At 38.1% G+C, this 19,728-nt stretch overlaps 1 protein-coding gene across 1 annotated transcript in view; it reads right to left on the bottom strand.

Moving 5' to 3' along the window:
• Window positions 1-1,048: 1,048 nt before the first annotated feature.
• Window positions 1,049-19,728, bottom strand: part of Ac3 (adenylate cyclase 3) — a 49,667-nt gene continuing 30,987 nt past the window's right edge. The window contains exons 4-9 of the mRNA XM_076312714.1: window positions 16,143-16,522; window positions 12,924-13,252; window positions 11,632-11,967; window positions 9,525-9,830; window positions 7,928-8,263; window positions 1,049-7,352 (exon numbers count right to left, since the gene is read on the bottom strand). Of these exons, the coding sequence (XP_076168829.1) occupies window positions 7,170-7,352; window positions 7,928-8,263; window positions 9,525-9,830; window positions 11,632-11,967; window positions 12,924-13,252; window positions 16,143-16,522 (1,870 nt within the window). The 3' untranslated portion in view covers window positions 1,049-7,169. The remainder of the gene's footprint in view (window positions 7,353-7,927; window positions 8,264-9,524; window positions 9,831-11,631; window positions 11,968-12,923; window positions 13,253-16,142; window positions 16,523-19,728) is intronic.

Genomic DNA, 19,728 nt, shown 5'->3' with positions numbered 1-19,728 from the left:
CTTCCAATGGTTCGTCGGTTTATTTGCACCCCCTCGGTGTGTAATCGATATTTTAATTATAATTTAATTAAGAAGAATGAATATATGTAAATTCAAAGTTTCCAATTCGACGCCAATGTGTCTGACCATATACTCGTCCGATCCACATTCTACTTACTCATGGTATCACATTCCTCTCATCGTGAAATTGTTTTTTCTTCCTTTCTGCACTACAAAATGTTCCAAATTTCCTTAGAAAATTGTCCAATTAAAATTATTTAATCGAAATAACAATTAAATTTGCAATCTCTATCGGTCGAATCAAAAGTAAAATGAAACTCGAATTGAAAGTAATCTAAATTTTCTTTATTGCTGCTTTTGTTCGATGAAATGTTTTATTTCCAAAAATAGCTTTTGTGTTTAATAAAAAATAACTAAAATAATTGTCAACATCATATAAAATTTTTATAAATATAATCAATCCTTTTATTGTTTCTCCATTTTTCATTTTCTGTATCATCACGATGCAATAAAATTACTAAACAAGACCTACTTTACCTACCTTTTAAATTAAAACAATTATCTCTGGATACCTCTTGGCGAGAAGAATAAAATACAAGAAAAATATTACGTCAATCTTGTATTGAATAAAAAAAAAATTTAACGTACAGGATGTCTCATTGCTATCAACATCGTTAATGGTGTTTAAAAACTTCAGATATAAGAAGGGTTTCGAAAAAAGAATTACATATTAAACAAAATTTTTATATATATATATATATACGAAGAAATTTAATCATATTAAACGATAAACTTCCACAATGAAAATTTGATAAGATCTTAAATAATTGAAGAAAAAAATATTTTTCTCAATTTAGAAAAAAAGAAACCCCATACCAGTAGTTTCGACACCCTGTACACGCAACCCCAAAGGAAGGAGAAGAAAAATCACATGGTTTTACATCGGCAAAGGGGCCGTTTATTTTACAGTCGCATGATTCCACTCGCCTCCCGCGAGTCCCCGGCGTAACGCCCCCCCCCCAACCCCCAATTTGAAGAAGTATACTTCGAAAGTTTACAACAACTGTTCCCTCTTCGTAGTCTCACATCTAAGGTACTAGGATATCTACAATGACATAATTCTCCTTACACGACTATACACACATTCGGCCGGGTCGTTTCTACCCTCTTCTCATACCACCGACGACGTTGAAAGACAGCCATTTTTTCTTATTTTTTTTTCTTTCTTTTCTTTTTGTCATTACCGTCCGTTCGTTCGACCCGTTGTTCTTATTATACGCAACGTATGTACACGAAGTTCCTTTTATTGCTACTTTACAAGATCTCCGTCCGGTGTGACGTGAACGTTCGCGCGAGTGTACATATTTATTTCATAGTCTTCTCCTCGGACCCTCTCCATCTTTGTCCCCCATTGTGTACACGAAGATGCATGAACTGTGTCGATTCTGTCGAGCGCCGGATAGATACAATTGGAAGTACGCGATATGGCTGGAGAAGGTTTGAGATCGAGTATCGCGCGATATGATCCTTTCCCCCCCCCCTTTTTGTCTATTTTTTTTCCCTTCGTTATTCTTTTGTGCGATTCCAAAAATTCCTGGCGAAGAAAAGCCCTTCATCTAAGTGGAAACGATCGATAGTGTCAACAGCACCGTTAATTTTGATCGCGTTGGGTCACCTCGTAGCGTCGAGTCGAGAAACCCCTTTTACAGCGATCCCCGCTTAGAAGAAACAAATTTTTCCCCCGCATTGAGGAAACTGAATGCATTTCCAATCACCGTTTCCGTTTGTTCAGCAGAAGCGACCCGTCGATTCGTAGCGATCTTTATCGCCCGTGGGATCGAATTTCATCCACTACTGAAAATACAAATTTTTTTTTTTATATATATATATATTCATTGTTATATCTTCGTGAGAGTATTATCAATGGATTGGCGAGGTCTTCCCGATGAAAATGAGTCCAAACACGACCCCCGAGAAAGTTCGATTACCTCTACTTTCCTTCGAAAGAGTTCGTTTCGAATTCTCAGTGGTTCTCTATCGCTATATGTACCCCAGTCTGTCCGATTTTTCGTCCCGCTTAGGCCGTGCTTTCTCGTATTTTTTTTTTTTTGTTTTTTAAATCACACCGTTTTCTCTCTGCTTCTACTCGTGTTTTCGACCCTTTCGGGCCGCACGTGAGTCACGAAAATATATATACATCGTTAGAAAAAAAGCATTCTGCAAGATGGAGTCCAATCGCTCAAGACGCATCGTTTCTTGCAAACGAACGTGCGAATGAAATGATTTTTCTTTTACTTAAAATTCAGGAGAAACGTTCTGTTACAAAAAGAACTGAGCACGAATACAAGTGTCCAACTTGTTCCGACATGTTTATACTTAAATGTAACGTTTATGTACTCGGTCTCAGCGTAACGCGCAGGACTAACTCCAGGCTTCACGTTTTACGAACTAATAGTTACCGACAAAAGGATTTAAATCGCGCCCTCGTATCCTCCCATCGTAATCGTGTGTGCGTTGAAACGTACTCGAGTCATCTTGGTCTGTGATCAACTCGGCGACTCAAACTGTAGAAAAATAAATTATTATATCAGCGACCGTGTTCGAGTGTTTATAGTCACCGCTCGCGTCGCGAGCGAGCATCCTACGGATGACTCGATACGAGATGTTTCACGAAGCCCAAAACAATACGACCCAAAACGAATCCTGATCACAAAATAAATCGAATTACAAGAGTGACTTTTTTCGAATGGGGTCCCCGTTCTCCGGTTATTCGTGATCGAAGTGCAGTCACTGCGCGGCGATGCGCGCGCAGCCAACTTCGATCGCGAATAACTACATAACTAAAGGTTTCTCGTGAAAATGTCACTCTTGCGAATCGTGTTATTTCGACCCTAGAAATCGTTTGACAGCGAGTAATGCCGTGAACTTTATGAAATGCCTTGTATATTTGAGAAGTAAATCGGATCTAAGCTCCTAAGAAATCTCCTCTCCTTTGAACGTTTTCTAATATAAATCGACGACACTGTTCGCAGAAAAATATAGTTAAATTAAAACTATAGAGATTGTTTCGCCAACGGCCCCGAGGAAATGGACCCCGCTAAATATTCGTACTTCATAGTTCGAACATAGTAAGTACATCGTACATGAAACTGTAATAGATAGCAAAATTCTAATCGGTAAGAGTCTTATTCGATTTGCGCTATCAAATATTCAAGCACTGTCTCAATTCAATTGTGTAATGTAATTTTTGATGAGAAAGAAAAACACAGATTAAATTATTAATCTTAGTTCGTACGTAAGATTGCATTGAAAACTAATAAAATTAAGTTAACAAAATTAAATTTGAAACAGTACTTGTATCTTTAACAGCGTTTTCTAAACACACACCAGATTATGAGATTACAGTTCTCGTTCCTTTTTATCTTTGCCCAACGACGAAGCAAATATATTTCTGACATACTTTTTCGTTGAGAATTTTCGAGTTTCGTTTTCACATTTTGCCAACGAACAAACTTTCAAAAAAAAGAAATTAACACATGGAACTTTTCCATGTAAAGAGTTTCGATGTTTCCCATCTTGTTGCTTCGTCTCGTTGAAAGCGCTTTATCTTTTCGTAATTCTACGAAACGAAGTTCCATGGCAACGAAAGATTCGTCGAATTTCTACTAGATTTATAATACACAATTCCTTACTTTCATGTTCGATAATAGTTGGGAAAGTACTTTTCGACAGTACCTATACATTGAATTGTAATTCGTATTACAATGATCTGTGGTTCAATTATTACAATAATTACACCATGACCGAACTAGTACACAAAATTTCATCTAGCGGTTCAATTATTGTAACAATTATAATTTTGTAAAACGTAAGTGAATCATTCCGTTAGAATAATTTTACACACAATTCAATTATTACAATAATTGAATCATGAAATTTCTAGGGAAAAAGGAATAATTTTTTAGTTAATTTCAGTCAGTCGGGGATCGAACCCATGACCTTTCTTTACCCCCTTCTTCGTTGCAAGCAAGAACGCTACACGCTTGGCCACCGAGGCCTCGCTACGACTTTAGCCTTTTTTCGAATATTAGATACATTCGTCCATTTACAAGTATTTCTTGACGTCATATTGCGACAATTTCATCGACATCTAGGAAAACACACTTTTGACGATACCAATGATCGAGAAAACACACTGTACAGAGTGTTCCTTAAAATATGGAAAGTACCCGTAGAATTCATAATTATCGGAAATATTTAACGAGTTATAACCTCTATTGTTAAGTATTCTATAAATTGTCGAGTGTCTGCAAAATGGACAAACACAGGTCGTCTACTTTTTTACTGTCTACCTATATATGAAGTCTCATAGAATACTTCGAAGACTTTGTGCGATTGGCTCGCAAGGGCCTTATCTGGAAGTAAACAGATATTGGATCACAAAAAAGTTACAAATTGGTAAAAAGTTTTTCATGAAACATATCGATGCTACAAAAGTTATTTACATATATACTAGAGGTAGAAGACACTTGAAGTATTACTTCTCTGAACAAACACATTAACCTGCGGAGCGTATCATAGAGATTATGCTTTAATAATTGAGGTTAGATTTTAATATCAGCATTTCCGCTGCATCTCGCCTCTTATCCGTTTACGTATCTATTCTATTTTGTTGTATATTTACATGTACCTCTAAACATATAAAACATGGTATGATAGTAAAGACGTACGATTATTCACGATATATGGAACGATCAAATACTTCTCTTCAAACACTGTTCCACTTATTCGTTCTCTATTTTGAAAATAAACAAACATGTACACCGTGAGCCAACAATCATGGTATAAATGGAGTCAGAGAGATTCTACAACTCAAAACAAGACTGGAATACAGAATAACAGATTTGCATTGCAAAAAATGCATTTAAGAATCAATCACCTAACTAATGATTAGCGTTATAGATATCACTGCAAATCATTGCTATGATCAATTCTATTATCGCGTTCTTAAGGTGTGCGGAAGACACTTTAAACACCTGTACTGAAATCCGTAACACCTTCATCGGTTAAGTAGCCGCGTACTAGATTGACTTTCAAGTGCATTCTCTTCGATGCAATTTTATCGTCCTTCATTTTTATCTTATTTTTAACCACAGAATCTCCCTGTGGCATCATTTGTACCACAAATTTTAGCCCACGGCATATGTCACTTTCATCATTTTGTCTAAATTAAATCCGTAATTTTACTTCTTCCGCTAATAGTAAAAGTATTCTTTGCTTTCAATATGTAAATAACTTTTGCCGTCAAATTTCTGTCAATTCGTTCGCTCGGAATCTTTCCGCCACGGGTTGCAACAACTCAAAAACAATATCACATCTCGCTTTGGTTTCTGAATTTCACCCTCCACATATTAATAAACACTCTGTGAATTAAGCGACATAAGAAAAGCTTGCTCTGACGTTGTGGGAAGTCCAGAGTTGCCAGTCGAGTATAAGTCGCATGGTGCGCAAGGTAGGTGCGCAGGAGATTATTCGCCGTCGACTGCCGCATGATGGTGCCTCGGTCGAGAACCGGCGTCGCGTGATGCGCAATCTGAATGCGCGGAAGACTCTTCACCATGCGCCAGTCGATGGTGGAGAGTCCTCCGCGCATCTAGCTCGCGCATCACGCGACGCCTGTTCTCAACCAGTGGAGCTGGTTTTCTCACACGTCGAAAAAGCCCTACCGCTAATTGACCGCCGCCTGTCAATATCGAACGTGCTCGTCGCAGGATCTAGAAAAATAGAGTCACGATCAGCGATCTACCACAACGATTACGACCTAGACACTTTCTTAAGTTATCGAGTCTAGAGTGACAAGAACGATCGACAGTCGACTACACGCAATTCTTCCCACCTTCGTTTTCTCGGGTATCTTGTTATCTGTATTTAATTCGTCACATTTGTTCTAGATATGCACGATTCGACTGGATTCTTCGATCGACAATCACGACAACGTTCCGCAATGGCTAAACCGACGGGAAATTTCTAGTCTACATGAAACGTCCGCAACGATAGACTCGTCGATGTCCCTAGCAGGTTAAGCGAGTCTCGATAGTTTCAGTTCCGATGTTACTCTCTCGTTGAATCGATATCTCGAAGCCCAGCCTACTGTCAATTTTTTGCTTCGCAGCTCCAACTTCGTCCTTCTTCAAGGCTGCCATACGGTCCCATAGTTCTCATCATCTAAAGGCCTGAACCTAGCTAAGACGGATTCACGACGTTCACGGTTCAAACATCGTGGACTAGGTCGACGTTTGAACATCACTTTCTTGGGGTATATTCATTCGAGAGGGGAATCGTCTCTCGAATTAAACATTTTTACTCGATCGGTCGCAAGATCGTACCGGTGCACCCTAAACCTATTTATTCTTCGATTTATACCCTGTTCTTCGTCTTCGATGAACACCATCCATGAATCACCTCGAGTAATCAACATTGGTAGCGGTAAGGATTTTTCAACGGTGGCCGACAGCGATGTCGATTTTCCAATCAGAGCTGGGTATGTTTTTAAACGAATCTTCGTTAGAACACAGTTTGAAGAGCTTTCGGGTTAGGCAAATTTGTCATCAGTCGTTAAACGCTGCTTGCGCGAGCCGTTTCCCTTGGCAGGAAATATTATTCTACCGGATAGCTAACTTTTTCATCGAAAGATGTGTTGGAAGATTCAACCGAGTCTATTAGCGGTGATAAATGATTGAAAAACAAACGATCATTCGGTCGATAGAACCGATCAAAGCCTCCCAGCTCTGTTCTCGATCATCAGGTTGCGAGGACACTCGCGCGTCACGCTTCGTTCCTAGTCTCAGAGATCCTCGATCCTCGTCAGATCGATCTATTCCCGTCTCGTCTATCCTTCACGTTTACTTCGACTCTTTCTTGTTTCACAGCTCCACCGTTTCACCCTCGAGAACGCTAACACACTTAGAGCTGCCTACGATTGTTTGAACTTCGAATTCCTCCCGAGACTGGAGTCGACTCGAGCCTCGAGACCTCGTTCGTCGTTTCTCCTCGACGATACCTCGAATCACCTCCTAGAGGCTTTTCGAGAGAGAGAGAGAGAGAGAAACCATTCTTCGCGAACGAGGAAGAGTTTGCGTTGAAGTGTTTAGAGCCTTCGAGTAAGTAGCCTACTGGTAGATGATGGGATGAGTAGGTTCGACAGGCAGGTCGCTGTCCAGGTTCAAGGAAACGCCATCCTTGGACACCAAGTAATGTGTCAGCAGCTGACCCTTACCCTTCACGAACACGAGGCCGCGTTGCTCGAAACCGAAACCGAAGGGCTCCAGCATTCTTCGGGTTTCGTCTGTGACCTGTCACGAGAATGTCGATTACAATCTGGGTTATCTTTGTTAGCTAGAAGTGTACTAGATTTATATCGAGTGTAACGTGGTATTGAGTTATTGCACCGAGTATACCACACAAGTGCCTATGTTGGACCTACGTTAGACTTAGGTTTAGTGTTTGTCAAACTAAATCAGCTTTAGATCAGTTGACTGCCTTATTCATTCACTTTACTCGGTGCCAAATAGTGAATTAGACCTGGGTTACGTTGGAATTCAATTTATTTTGCGGCTGTGGCAAGTCTCCTCTCGAACCTAAGTTATCAACACTGTAACACTGTCTAGAGTGTCCTGCGGGTGTCTTCGTCAGTTCTGGATTAAATCTTCGTTGGACAAATAAGATTTCTGTTAAATCAAGATATTCCCGTCAATACAGTCCACTGGTTACTTCTGAGTCATGTCTGTGTCAGGCTGAGTACGTTAGATCTGGGTCAAGTGTATATTAAATTTATGTCCTTTGAACCAATATTAGATGGTGTTGATCGTTAAAATACTTTTGTACACTTTACAGCATACTCGTGGGGACAATTGTCAATATACTGTACCTGGATGCAACCAACTTTTCCGGTGCTCTCCATTCTGGACGCCACGTTCACAGTGTTACCCCAGATATCGTAATGAGGCTTTCTTGCTCCGATGACTCCAGCGGTTACCGGGCCGTGATTGATGCCCATTTTTAGGACAAAATGATTGAAACTCTGCTCATTGATGCTGGACAAAGCTTTCTTCAGTTCCAACGCGAACTCGACTAGATTGGAGAGATGACACCATCGCGGTGCGTCTTCGGGATCGTCAGATTCCATTATCCCGGATGCTGCCATATAGGTCGAGCCTATCGTCTTTATCTTGATAATATCTTTGAACTTATTCTGATCGAGTATCTATTGGAAAGAGAAGATATCGAAATTAGTATTATCCTTGCTCTCGACAATATTCTTTCTGACAAGGTAAATGTTTCCACGATTGGATCAAGTAGTTCGCGAACATACAAATTGTTGTTTTTACTACTAGTATTCGAACCCTACAAAGTTTAACTCGCGTATTGGAATTGCCTTGAATTTATGATTACAAGTAATACCCGCTTTCAAGTAACAATTTTTCCCCCGGATTCAAGCAACAGAATCATCTACACCGCTGTGTATATTTATTCAGCGCAAACTTAAGTGGCCAACGCTCCCAAGCGACAGGGATAAGGTACACACACGTGATTAAATTTAGTTAGGTTAACAACAGTTTATACACCTCCCTAGTGTACTTACTTTCGCTTCTGATCTTTCTATTCTACACTCCGTTTCTTTCCATACACAATCTCGTTACAAACAACACAATATCATCAACTTCACCTTTCAATAAAAATCAAAATTTTTACATTTCGCACTGGATCTTCGCGTCAGTGTTACCAACCAATTGATGAGATTTGAAATGTTTAAAATAATAAGATTGAAGTCGTATTTGGATTCATTTTCATCGGGAAAACTTCACCGATGCATTCATGGTATATTTGCAAAGGTACAAAGAAAAATATAACAATTACTAATATTGGGTTGTTCAAAAAGTCATTTCATTCTTTTTGGTGAAAATGAAACACGATTGTTTCAGAGTGTGTAAACATTTGATTAAATTATATATTCTCCATTTTGGAAAACGAAATTACTTTCCGAACAACCCGATACAAAGAAAAATATAACAATTACTAATAATTAGATACACCGATACGCAATATCGCTTTGAAGTTCGTCTATCTCGTTCGTGCTCCACCTACCCCGTTAATTCTCCACCTACCCCGTTAATTCTCCACCTACCCCGTTAATACTCCACCTACCCCGCTAATTCTTTACCTATCCCGTTAATACTCCACCCACCCCGCTAATTCTCCACCTACCCCGTTAATACTCCACCTACCCCGTTAATTCTCCACCTACCCCGTTAATTCTCCACCTACCCCGTTAATACTCCACCTACCCCGTTAATTCTCCACCTACCCCCTTAATTCTCCACCTACCCCGTTAATTCTCCACCTACCCCGTTAATACCCCACCTACCCCGCTTTCGAGCGAACCGTCCCGCGTTCATTGCTTGAAAACGGGAATCATTGTACAATACGTTGCCCATCGATTCACAGTCAATGATAGAATCACTCACCGCGTCGAAGTCAGAGATGACTTCGTTGAGAAACCTGAGACACTCGAGGCCCTGGTTGTTGATGCTCTCCTCGCTGTAAAAGTCGGCGAAGTTCGGCATGCTGGCGAACAACACGCCCACCTCCGCGTAGCTCTGACTGTACAGGTCGTCGTGGTGTCTCGCTCGTGACAGGAAGTAGGCCGCCACATGCGGCGGCAGGATGTTGTATATCAGGGCGCCGTTCCTACGCTTCATGTCCGCGGCTCTCTCCCTTTGCGCGACCACCTCACGCCCACGAAGATACAGCATCCTCCTCGACTTCTCCGACTGGAAATCGATCGAGCTGGCTCGTGATCGGAACTTTCACCCTCTTTTAACCTTTCACCGTACTACTGGCCGCTTATAATTGCGGCCTTTCAAACCCTCAAATGGCATCGCGCGGTGTACCCCGCTTAAATGTTCGCCTGGGTGTTCGTCGCAACTGCGACACGATTGGAGGATTCGAAACGCGCGTGTTTCACCTCCTCGGACGAAAATGGATCAAACGATTCCGGCGCTTTTCATAATGGCGCCCCTTTTTACCACGCGACGCCATTTACACACCGAAAAGTCACGAGTCACGACACTGTTTATTGTATCGACATCGATCGAAATTTTAGCTTCACCGTAGAACCGTAAAAATTGATAATATTAATTCCGGAGTGGGCAATATTTTCAATTTGATTCGAATTTTGTCGGTCGAAAGAAGAAGTAATAATAGGAAGAATGGAGTTATTGAAATTTATAATTTTTACAGTAATTTTTATTCTGACGAATAAAATTAGTCCATTTGTGTCTATATAAAAATTCAATTGGTACGATTCGTTGGCAACGTTATTGTTCAATTTGACTCGAATGTGTATTATTGTGCATTGTATTATACATATCGAGGTAGGTGAATTTGTTAAGTTATTTGTATTCGTTATTTTCGCGTCTTTGGAAGGATATATTCAACCGATGTACGTATATATTATTCGTGTATACACGAATTCACTTCTGGTAAGTAGAGTGGATCACCGACGTGGTCACGATTCCTGATCGATCAATCGAACACGTAAGAGGACGTTTGTAGTTCGTGAAGCAATTTCGTGAAATTCGTTCGCAATAACGAGTCACTTCGAATTCGATTTAATTCGTCCAAGTGCAGATTGCGAGCCACCCTCTGTGAAAAAAATGTTGACGGACAGGGCTGAAGCGTTCTGGGGGATGATGAATGGATCCTCGACGCTTGGGGACGAGTGCGTCCTTGATTCTGATGAATTTGTTGGAATGCTCCCCATGAAAGCTCGATTTCCTATTTTTTTTTTTTTTTTTTTTGAATTATAGAGTGCTTTCGGTATTTCTTTCTTTTTTGTTCACATTAATCCTTCAATTTTGGGGAAAAATTTAATTTGAATTTAATTACACGACGTTCCATAACTCACGAAATTCGAATCACTTTGTAACAATTCACTTGCTACCATTAGACTGCTATTTGACTTTGATATTGTTTCAAATCGAAAAGAAAATATATGAAAGGAAATTAATTCTTCATTAGAATCTACTCAACTATTTTCTACTACAGATAATACGTTTACCAAAAAGGTGATTAAAATGATTAGGAAGTGTCAAAGGTAGTACGATTTTTTCTAAGTATTATTGTCCCTTGGTTCAATAAATACAAAACGTATAAAAAGAAATTCAAATTAACTTCCGCTTCGAGACTCAATTTCCAATATTCACTCTACATAATTTTCATCTTACATAAAATACACAGAACACCCACTGAAAGACTAAATGTAATAAAACAAAAATAACTTTCACGAACACATACTTTCTTAATTTCTCACTGTTCTATTTAAAAATACAATTAACCGATTTTTTCTACTATTATCTATGAAAAAACAATATCCCTCAAATGACCACCATTTTCCTGCTCACAAACACAGGCTCTTGAAAACGAACAAATTATACCGTTTTCAACCCAAATTAATCTTTCAGTGGCCTAACCCAGTGTAAGAAGAAATTCAAATAGACGTTTTCTTCGAGGTTCAATTTTCAATATTCACCGTGCAACTTTCAGAATGAAAAATAGAATCTCGTTACTCACGTATCTGGCCACAATGACCAAAGAGGTGGCTACGATCAGCAGTGTGGTCGAGAGACAATATTTCGATGGGAAAGCAACTGGATCGAATGGTGACGAGGCGTGGTCCTCCCAATCTAACCGCGAACCGAGTAGACAGATGTTGATGAAACACTGGATGCCAGCTATCCCGTACATGAGGTACGCTTTGCCGAGATAACATATGTAGGTGGGCATCGAAATTGCCACCAACGTGAGGACACCGATGTACGAGTAATAGGAGGGATACGGACACTTCGTCGATGGGGTTGTGCTCGCGTTGAAGGGCGGGATGACTTCTTCGATGACAACGCAGTTGCTCTGTGAAGCGTCCAAGAGTAAACCCATTGACATCAACAGCCATTTTAGAGACGATGGTTAACTGTAACTGCACATAGTTGGGTATAGCTCGGCCAAGAGAGCGAGGTTCACGAATTAGGTGGGGATGGAGACTTTCACTGGGCTTGGGGAGGGGGAACGAATGTTTCTGCGAGCTCCTGGTACGGATCAATTCTAAGTATCAAGGTAATAAACAATTAATTTCCCTGTTGTTCTTCTGTGTAATAAGAAAAAGAGCAATTCACACCTCTGTTACTTGTATCCTGATTACGTACAAGAATAAACAATCTCAATATTTGTATTATTGTTATTATTCTAGGATTATTTCAGTAAGGATAAATTGAACGGAAAGAAATTAAGAGGATCTATTTGAAAGATTATATTTTATCGATATTAATTTTCAAGTAACGAAAGTCGTGCAAGGTCAGATTATTTATCAATTCTGTTTCAATTGTGGCTGAACGATCAGAAAATTATTACAGAATTGTAAATGAACTCTTTGAATGAAAAATTTAAAGGTGACATTGGGAATTTATAACAACAAAAGAAGACAAAGAATCTAATGTAATTATTAGGTTGTTCGAAAAGTCGTTTCGTTTTTTTTTTTGGGTGAAAATGAAACATTTTATTAAATTATATATTCTCCATTTTGGAAAACTAAACGATTTTTTCCGAACAATTCAATAATTTGAGGGACCTTTCTCGATCGAGTCATCCTTGCTGACAAAACTTTTGATCGGTTCGTCTAGCAACAAAAATAATTATAGGAATGTTTCTGTGGTTCATCCTGTCGTTAGTTTTCTTTTTTTCAATTGGGTAGCAAAATTAACGCAGAGTCTACACTCTGTTGGAATCTACGTAAATGTACGTAAATCTACATCCATAGACTCAATGAAATGTTTGCCACGGAGCTTGAACAATATCGTAGATGATCGTACCATATCGAGAAGCAGGAAATCGCCTAGGGAGAACGTCATCATTAGGGCCAGGGCTCTCCTAAGCCACATAGCCTTGACAGCGCTACCCAAACAGGTGGCACCTGCCAAAACGATGGCAAACAAGACAACTACCCCCAAGCCACCCCAAGTGAACGGTCCCCAGGGTTGAAACCTCCAAACTGGGGCGGCACAGATCATCACCAACGGTCCACCAATAAGGGACAGGGGTGAAAAGGCTTCCTCGGCGTGGTGAAACGCTGATTCCACTTTCGCGTCCTTGAATCTCAGCGTCAACCAATGAGCGTGTCCCTTTAAATCAGCTCCTCCACCTACAAATCATATACCTCGTTGCCGAATTAATTATTAAATTGTCTCGATTCTATGAATTGAACATTTTTGAAAGTCTCCTTGCAGTGTTTGTGGCGTTAGGTAAAAGAGGGTGCAAGAAATAGATTTTAGACACCAGAGCAACTATTTTTTTTGTTCCACGAAGAAAATATTTAAAGTGAAATGATGCTTTTTTTCTGACAAGATAATTTCGACACTTTAAAAATTTTAAGATTTGGTGACTTTCCAGAAAGGAAGTTTCAAGTAATGTTAATGAAGAGTATTTCTTGTTTCTCTCACCCCTTGAGAAAAATGAATTATATTATAAATTATATACAATTTTTATGTGGAGTAGTTTTGATCTGTACAAAATTCGAGAAAAATTAATTTTTTCATACTTTGTTACTCCTCGAAGAGTTTCTTTGTACGAGAACAAGATCTTATGTTATTAGTATAGGTTGAACTATATTTTTGCGAAGTTTTCTATTTTTTCGAATTTTCCAGTTGACGAATCTTCCCTTGTGAGTCACATCCTAAATTCTAGGTCGCGACAGGTTACTCAAGAAACATCACCCTCAGGGCGTAACTGACCCCTCGTTTTCTAAACAGATTGAATCAGAAGGTCAACACTCTTCAGATCTTACAAAAAGACAAAATATTGATATGGGTCTATACAGAGTGATTTAAGAAGTAGGTCAAGGATTTTAGGTGTACACTTGCAAAAATGAATAGATCTATGTCTTAATAGACTACTTTTAGTCTACTTTTACGAGTGCTGTCTTTGGGATACTTTTTAGACCACCCTGTAGGTCTTCTATATCAATTTTTCTTAAAACGAATTCTTCTAACCTTTAACACTTCACCTACAAGAAGACCTTCAATAAGTATCGAAGTAAGAATGTATAAAAATAAGTAAGGTAAGATTAATTATAAAAAATTAATTATTTTTATATTGCACCAGGTAAACAGTAAACGACAAATCACTTATATTATCAAAACTGAAATTTTAACATTTATTAATTGTTCGACCTATATTGATTTTAATTCACCAATTTTTGAGTATTATAGGTTTTGTAAATTTTGAATCCTTTCTTTCAATACTCTATACAGAATCGTTAAATCCATTATCACTATTGACAGGATAAATAATAAAACGATGCTAACGATACCAGATAATAAAATATACAAGAGTATGTATTTTTGGGAGAAGAAAGATTCCGTGATAGTGATTGGGTCAGACATTATAGTCAGCTTCGAGCCTGTCCATATTCTACTTATGCGAATAATAGATTCCTCTTAATCCGAGACTATCTTTTCAAGTCTACATATAAATAAAATTATACGTCTACGTATATATTACGTATATATATAAATAAAAGTCTACGTATATATAAAATTAATCTTCAGTATCGATACTTTTATAGCAAATACTTGATCGATATGAATACTGTTGCATAATAAGTAGGCATTGCTACTATTGTAAACGTATCAAAAATTAAAACGAACTCTAATCGATTTTAAACAATTGTGGTGATAGACAGAACTTTTAGAACTAAAGTATAACAAAATTATACAAGATTGTAACACAATGTTACACTCTATAAAGACTCACCACTTTCGTAGAGATATTATATATCAATACATTCGTAGAACTGTCAAATGGATATCGACACTTTCGTAGAAGTATCAAATACGCATCGATACTTTCGTACAAGTGTCAAATATGTGCCAATACTTTCGTAGAAGTATCAAATACGCGTCAATACTTTCACAGAAGTATCAAATACACGTCGATACTGTTATAGAAGTATCAAATATGTGCCAATACATTCGTGGAAGTATCAAATACGTGCCAATACTTTCGTAGAAGTACCAAATACGCATTGATACTTTCGTAGAAGTGTCAAATATGTGACAATACTTTCGTAGAAGTGTCAAATACGCGCCAATACCTTCGCAGAAGTATCAAATACGCACGATACTTTCATAAAAGTATCGAATATGCGCTAATACTTTCGCATAAGTATCAAATACGCGCCGATACTTTCTCAGAAGTATCAAATACGCATCGATACTTTCTCAGAAGTATCAAATACGCATCGATACTTTTTCAGAAGTATCAAATACGCATCGATACTTTCGCAGAAGTGTCAAATATGTGCCAATACTTTCATAAAAGTACCAAATACGTGTCGATACTTTCTCAAAAGTATCAGATACGCGCCAATACTTTCATAAAAGTACCAAATACGTGTCGATACTTTCTCAAAAGTATCAGATACGCGCCAATACTTTCATAAAAGTACCAAATACGTGCCGATACTTTCGCAAAAGTATCAGATACGCGCCAATACTTTCATAAAAGTACCAAATATGTGTCGATACTTTCCCAATAGTATCAAATACGCGCAATACTTTCATAAAAGTACCAAATGTGTGCCGATACTTTCCCAAAAGTATCAGATGCGCGCCAATACTTTCATAAAAGTACCAAATACGTGCCGATACATTCCCAAAAGTATCAGATACGCGCCAATACTTCCGCAGAAGTACCAAATATCGGTCGATACTTTCCCAAAAGTATCAAATACGCACCAATACTTTCGCAAAAGTCCATCTTATTCTACAACAACGAAATCAGTACCGGATATCCAATCAGACACCTACATACCCGCCGCAGGTCGACAACTCTAATATAATTTACAATCTGGTATCCGCAGCGATGACACGTCATCGTTCCCGTCATTGTCCCTATCCCGTGGTCCTCCGCGCGTATTCTTCGCCCACCTACGACCAACTATCGAAAACCCAACTACGCGATCGAACTACGAAAAAAAAAAATCACGATTTAATTTCAGCACCTCTGTACCCTTACTCCGCAATTATCGTCACCTTTGCTGTCGAGTTCCTCCCTCAGCCTCTGCCTGAACTCCTCCGAGTCCTCCATGTTGTTTCGTCCGTCACCAACGTTCTCCATCGTTCGCCTCGTGCCCCTGTCAACGTTCTCCATCGTTTGCCTCGGTCCGTCGACGTTCTCCATCGGTTGTCTCGGTGCATCCACGTTCTCCATCGCCTGTCTCGGTATATCGGCATCCGTCAGGGACGCGAGGCTCTTCGTGACCGCCGGTTTGAACGGCTTCAACGCACGGACAATGAAGTACGTGACGATGCCGGCCTTCTGCAACGCCTCCTCCCTTTTCTCACCGTACGCCGGCTCGACCTCGAATTCCCCGTTCAGGAAGCTCAGAGTCGCGTTCGAGATGTGCACTCTCCTTCAAGTATTTATTCAGCCGGTTATTTGCGCGCGCGCTCCACCCGGCGCGACGCTTTGTTTACCCGATCACTCGCGCGGATTATTCGCCCGGGGAATTGGTTCTCGAGATCCACCGTTTACTGTTTCAAAAGCGTCTCCCGTTACACGTTCGTACCAGTGATCGCGGAACGCGACAGAATTGCCGAGGTAGCTTGAATTTTCACTGGAATGCATTCCTGTCCGAGGATTACGTTGTTGCTTTGAAACGAGAATCAGAGATAACGAAGTCGGTCATTATGGCGGGCAAATGGAAAATATTACGGTAAACGGCGAATCAGGAGATTTTTTATGGTAATTTTACCACTATCGTATAGTTTTTAGATACCAATACCGAACGTAATTCTGTGCACTCTGTGTTTCGAGCTTTACTTTGGGAATGGGAGAAATGGAAACTTTCTTGTTTTTATATTCGAAGTTTGTACGAAAGTTACTTATAATTCTGAGAATATTAATTTTTTTATTCTTTTGTTTCTTCAATTTCATTTATTTTTATTTATTTTTTGTTCATTCTGCGTTTCGAGCTTTACTTTGGAAATGGGAGAAATGGATTTCCTTGGTTTTATATTCGAAGTTTGTACGAAAGTTACTTATAATTCGGAGAATATTAATTTTTTAATTTTTTGTTTCTTTCTTCTGAAAGTTTGGAAACTTTTTTTTTTTTAAATATCATCAATTTTAGGATGAAAGGGGTGGAGATTGTTTCGAGAGGAATATACGGTTTTCAGTGTTGGCGTTATATTCTTGTTTATAATACTATCTATTCAGTGTGAATAAATTTTTCATAGTATTTTTCAAGATTCGAATTATCGTTTCATGTGAACAAAATTTTGATTTGTTTCCCATCGTAAAGATGATGTAACACTTTAATATTTCGTTCCTATTTCTCTTTCGATAAGTGTTTGACAGTTTTAGATTCATTTTCGATAAGTGTTATAATACTTCTGGATGAGAGTATGCATATTGGTGACTGAGATGTCCCCTGAAAGAGTGGGACCCGCTATACTCTAGATGCAATCTTTCTGTGCGCATACTGTACATCTTTGTAAATTTAAAAATTCTAAAATATCGACAAAAAAGCGTTTATATCGAAACATAAACAATATAACAATTAAATTTGTCACTTCTATTTCATTATTTTGACGGTTTATTAACTATACAAGATGCATATAGATTTAAGAACACGTGGTGGTCATATCCCAGATAAACAATAACCGAAGAGAGTGTAAAGTAAAGATTGAAACGTAGAATTGTTTAAATATTTATTATTACATTATAAGCTCTAGAGAGTCCAATAAAATTGTGTTTGGAGAAGTAACTTATCGATCGGTACCTAACACAGGAAACAATATTCCATTGTTTATTGCAAAGAGTGTATTAAGATGATATTAAATGGTATATCTCACTGATGAGCTGGCAGGAATTGATACTTTAAGCTTCTATCATTAGCTAATTATGTTTATAGGGTGTGGCGTACAAGTGTATCATTTGTAATCTATTCTTAAAATTATAGAAAAATATTTTCTGCGAGAGTAGTACAAATTTATACAAGAACATTAATCAGGTAATCAAATCACCTTTTCTATTGTTACTCCATGGTTGCTGTTAAGAACAGCTAAATGGTAGAAAATTAAAAATGATAGAGGAATAACTTGTCAATGAATTCGATAACACAAACTTGAAAACAATTGTACAATTGTATAATCGGTGGTTGATCGGATCCTCTTTGAAACAATGTTATTATTCCAGAATATAATGTTATTAAGACAGATTCTCTGGCGTAAGCATAATAATGTATTATATAAAGATATACATAGAAAAGTAAAATAATGATGTGTATCAAATTATTATTATTATTAAATTTATTTAATGTGAATGAGTAAAAAGATGTGCATTTGCTTCTACAAATGCTATCATAAAACCTAACCTCAAATCAATTGTAAATTTGTGAAAATTTTATTAATTTTGATAAATTTTTATTAGATCGATAAAATGACCGAGTGTGAAACAAACACAAAATAGTTTTCAACTAGTTAAAAACGTTGCACGGGTTGCACTTTACAAAGTAACTTTAATCGATAACTAATGTGTAGAAATTCACGAACAATACTCAAGAGGTTCATTGTATAGTACGAAATGTTCGTTAAGTATGAATTACTATTCTATAACAATTTTTAAATAACGGATTGCTTGTTTCAATCAACCGTCGGTTGTTTAATTTATCTTAAATAACAAGCGAAAATAATTCGTAAATGGAAAAGGAATTGCAATTCAGGTAATCAATGTATATCCTCCCTTCCTTTCAATTAAACTCCAGCTTCTTTAATTAGAGACCGCGCTTCATACGCCATGAGATGTCGTATCGACCTCGTTTCTCGCATCTACAATTTAATTAATTATTACTGCGAGTCTCCCGACATTTGCGTCGGATGTATCTCTTTCTTCGAAACAATACTAGACAACTCTAATCCAGTACACATTTATTAAACAATTAAAAATCACGCTATCGAAGACGCCAAACATCCCTGAAAGTTTTCCAATAACCTCTTTTGCAATTATTTTGTTCCATAAATAAAAATTCGAATTCTTGACACCTGTCAATATGTACTCCATCAATGGAAAACTTAACCAATAATATTTGTTCACAATTTCAACAATTATCGTCACTTTACGATATTCAAACTAACGTAACTATCAAAGAGGTTATGTAGAATATTAATAATAATTGTTCGCAATTTTAGTAAAACTACGGCCAAATTACCATTGTCCAAGTAACTGAAATACCAAAGAGGTGGTATATTAACAATAAATGTTCGTAATTTTACCAATTAATGCTGGTGCCACTTTAAGATATTTAGTAAACATCAAAGAGATTGAATCGAATCGATTAAAATTGAAATATTTCTCTCTGTGCGGAATAATTTATTACAATACAAGTAAACATTTGTACAAAATTTCAGACAAAAATTGCCCCCAAAGAATCCTTCGATACCATAGAGCGACATCTATTATATAATAATTCTATTCCATTATTATTATTATTACTGTCCCAACGAGTTCCTTGGCACGCTGTAACCGAGGGAGGTATAGAATTTCTTGGCACGTTGTAATTGAGGGAGGTATCGATGATTTCGTTCATATGCCATAACCGAGGGAGGTATCGATGAT

The sequence above is a fragment of the Ptiloglossa arizonensis genome, chromosome 5 (genome assembly GCF_051014685.1).
Source record: "Ptiloglossa arizonensis isolate GNS036 chromosome 5, iyPtiAriz1_principal, whole genome shotgun sequence".
Taxonomy (NCBI): Eukaryota; Metazoa; Arthropoda; class Insecta; order Hymenoptera; family Colletidae; genus Ptiloglossa; species Ptiloglossa arizonensis.
The sequence above is the reverse complement of the archived record's forward strand: the minus strand, read 5'-3'. Positions and strand labels throughout refer to the sequence as shown.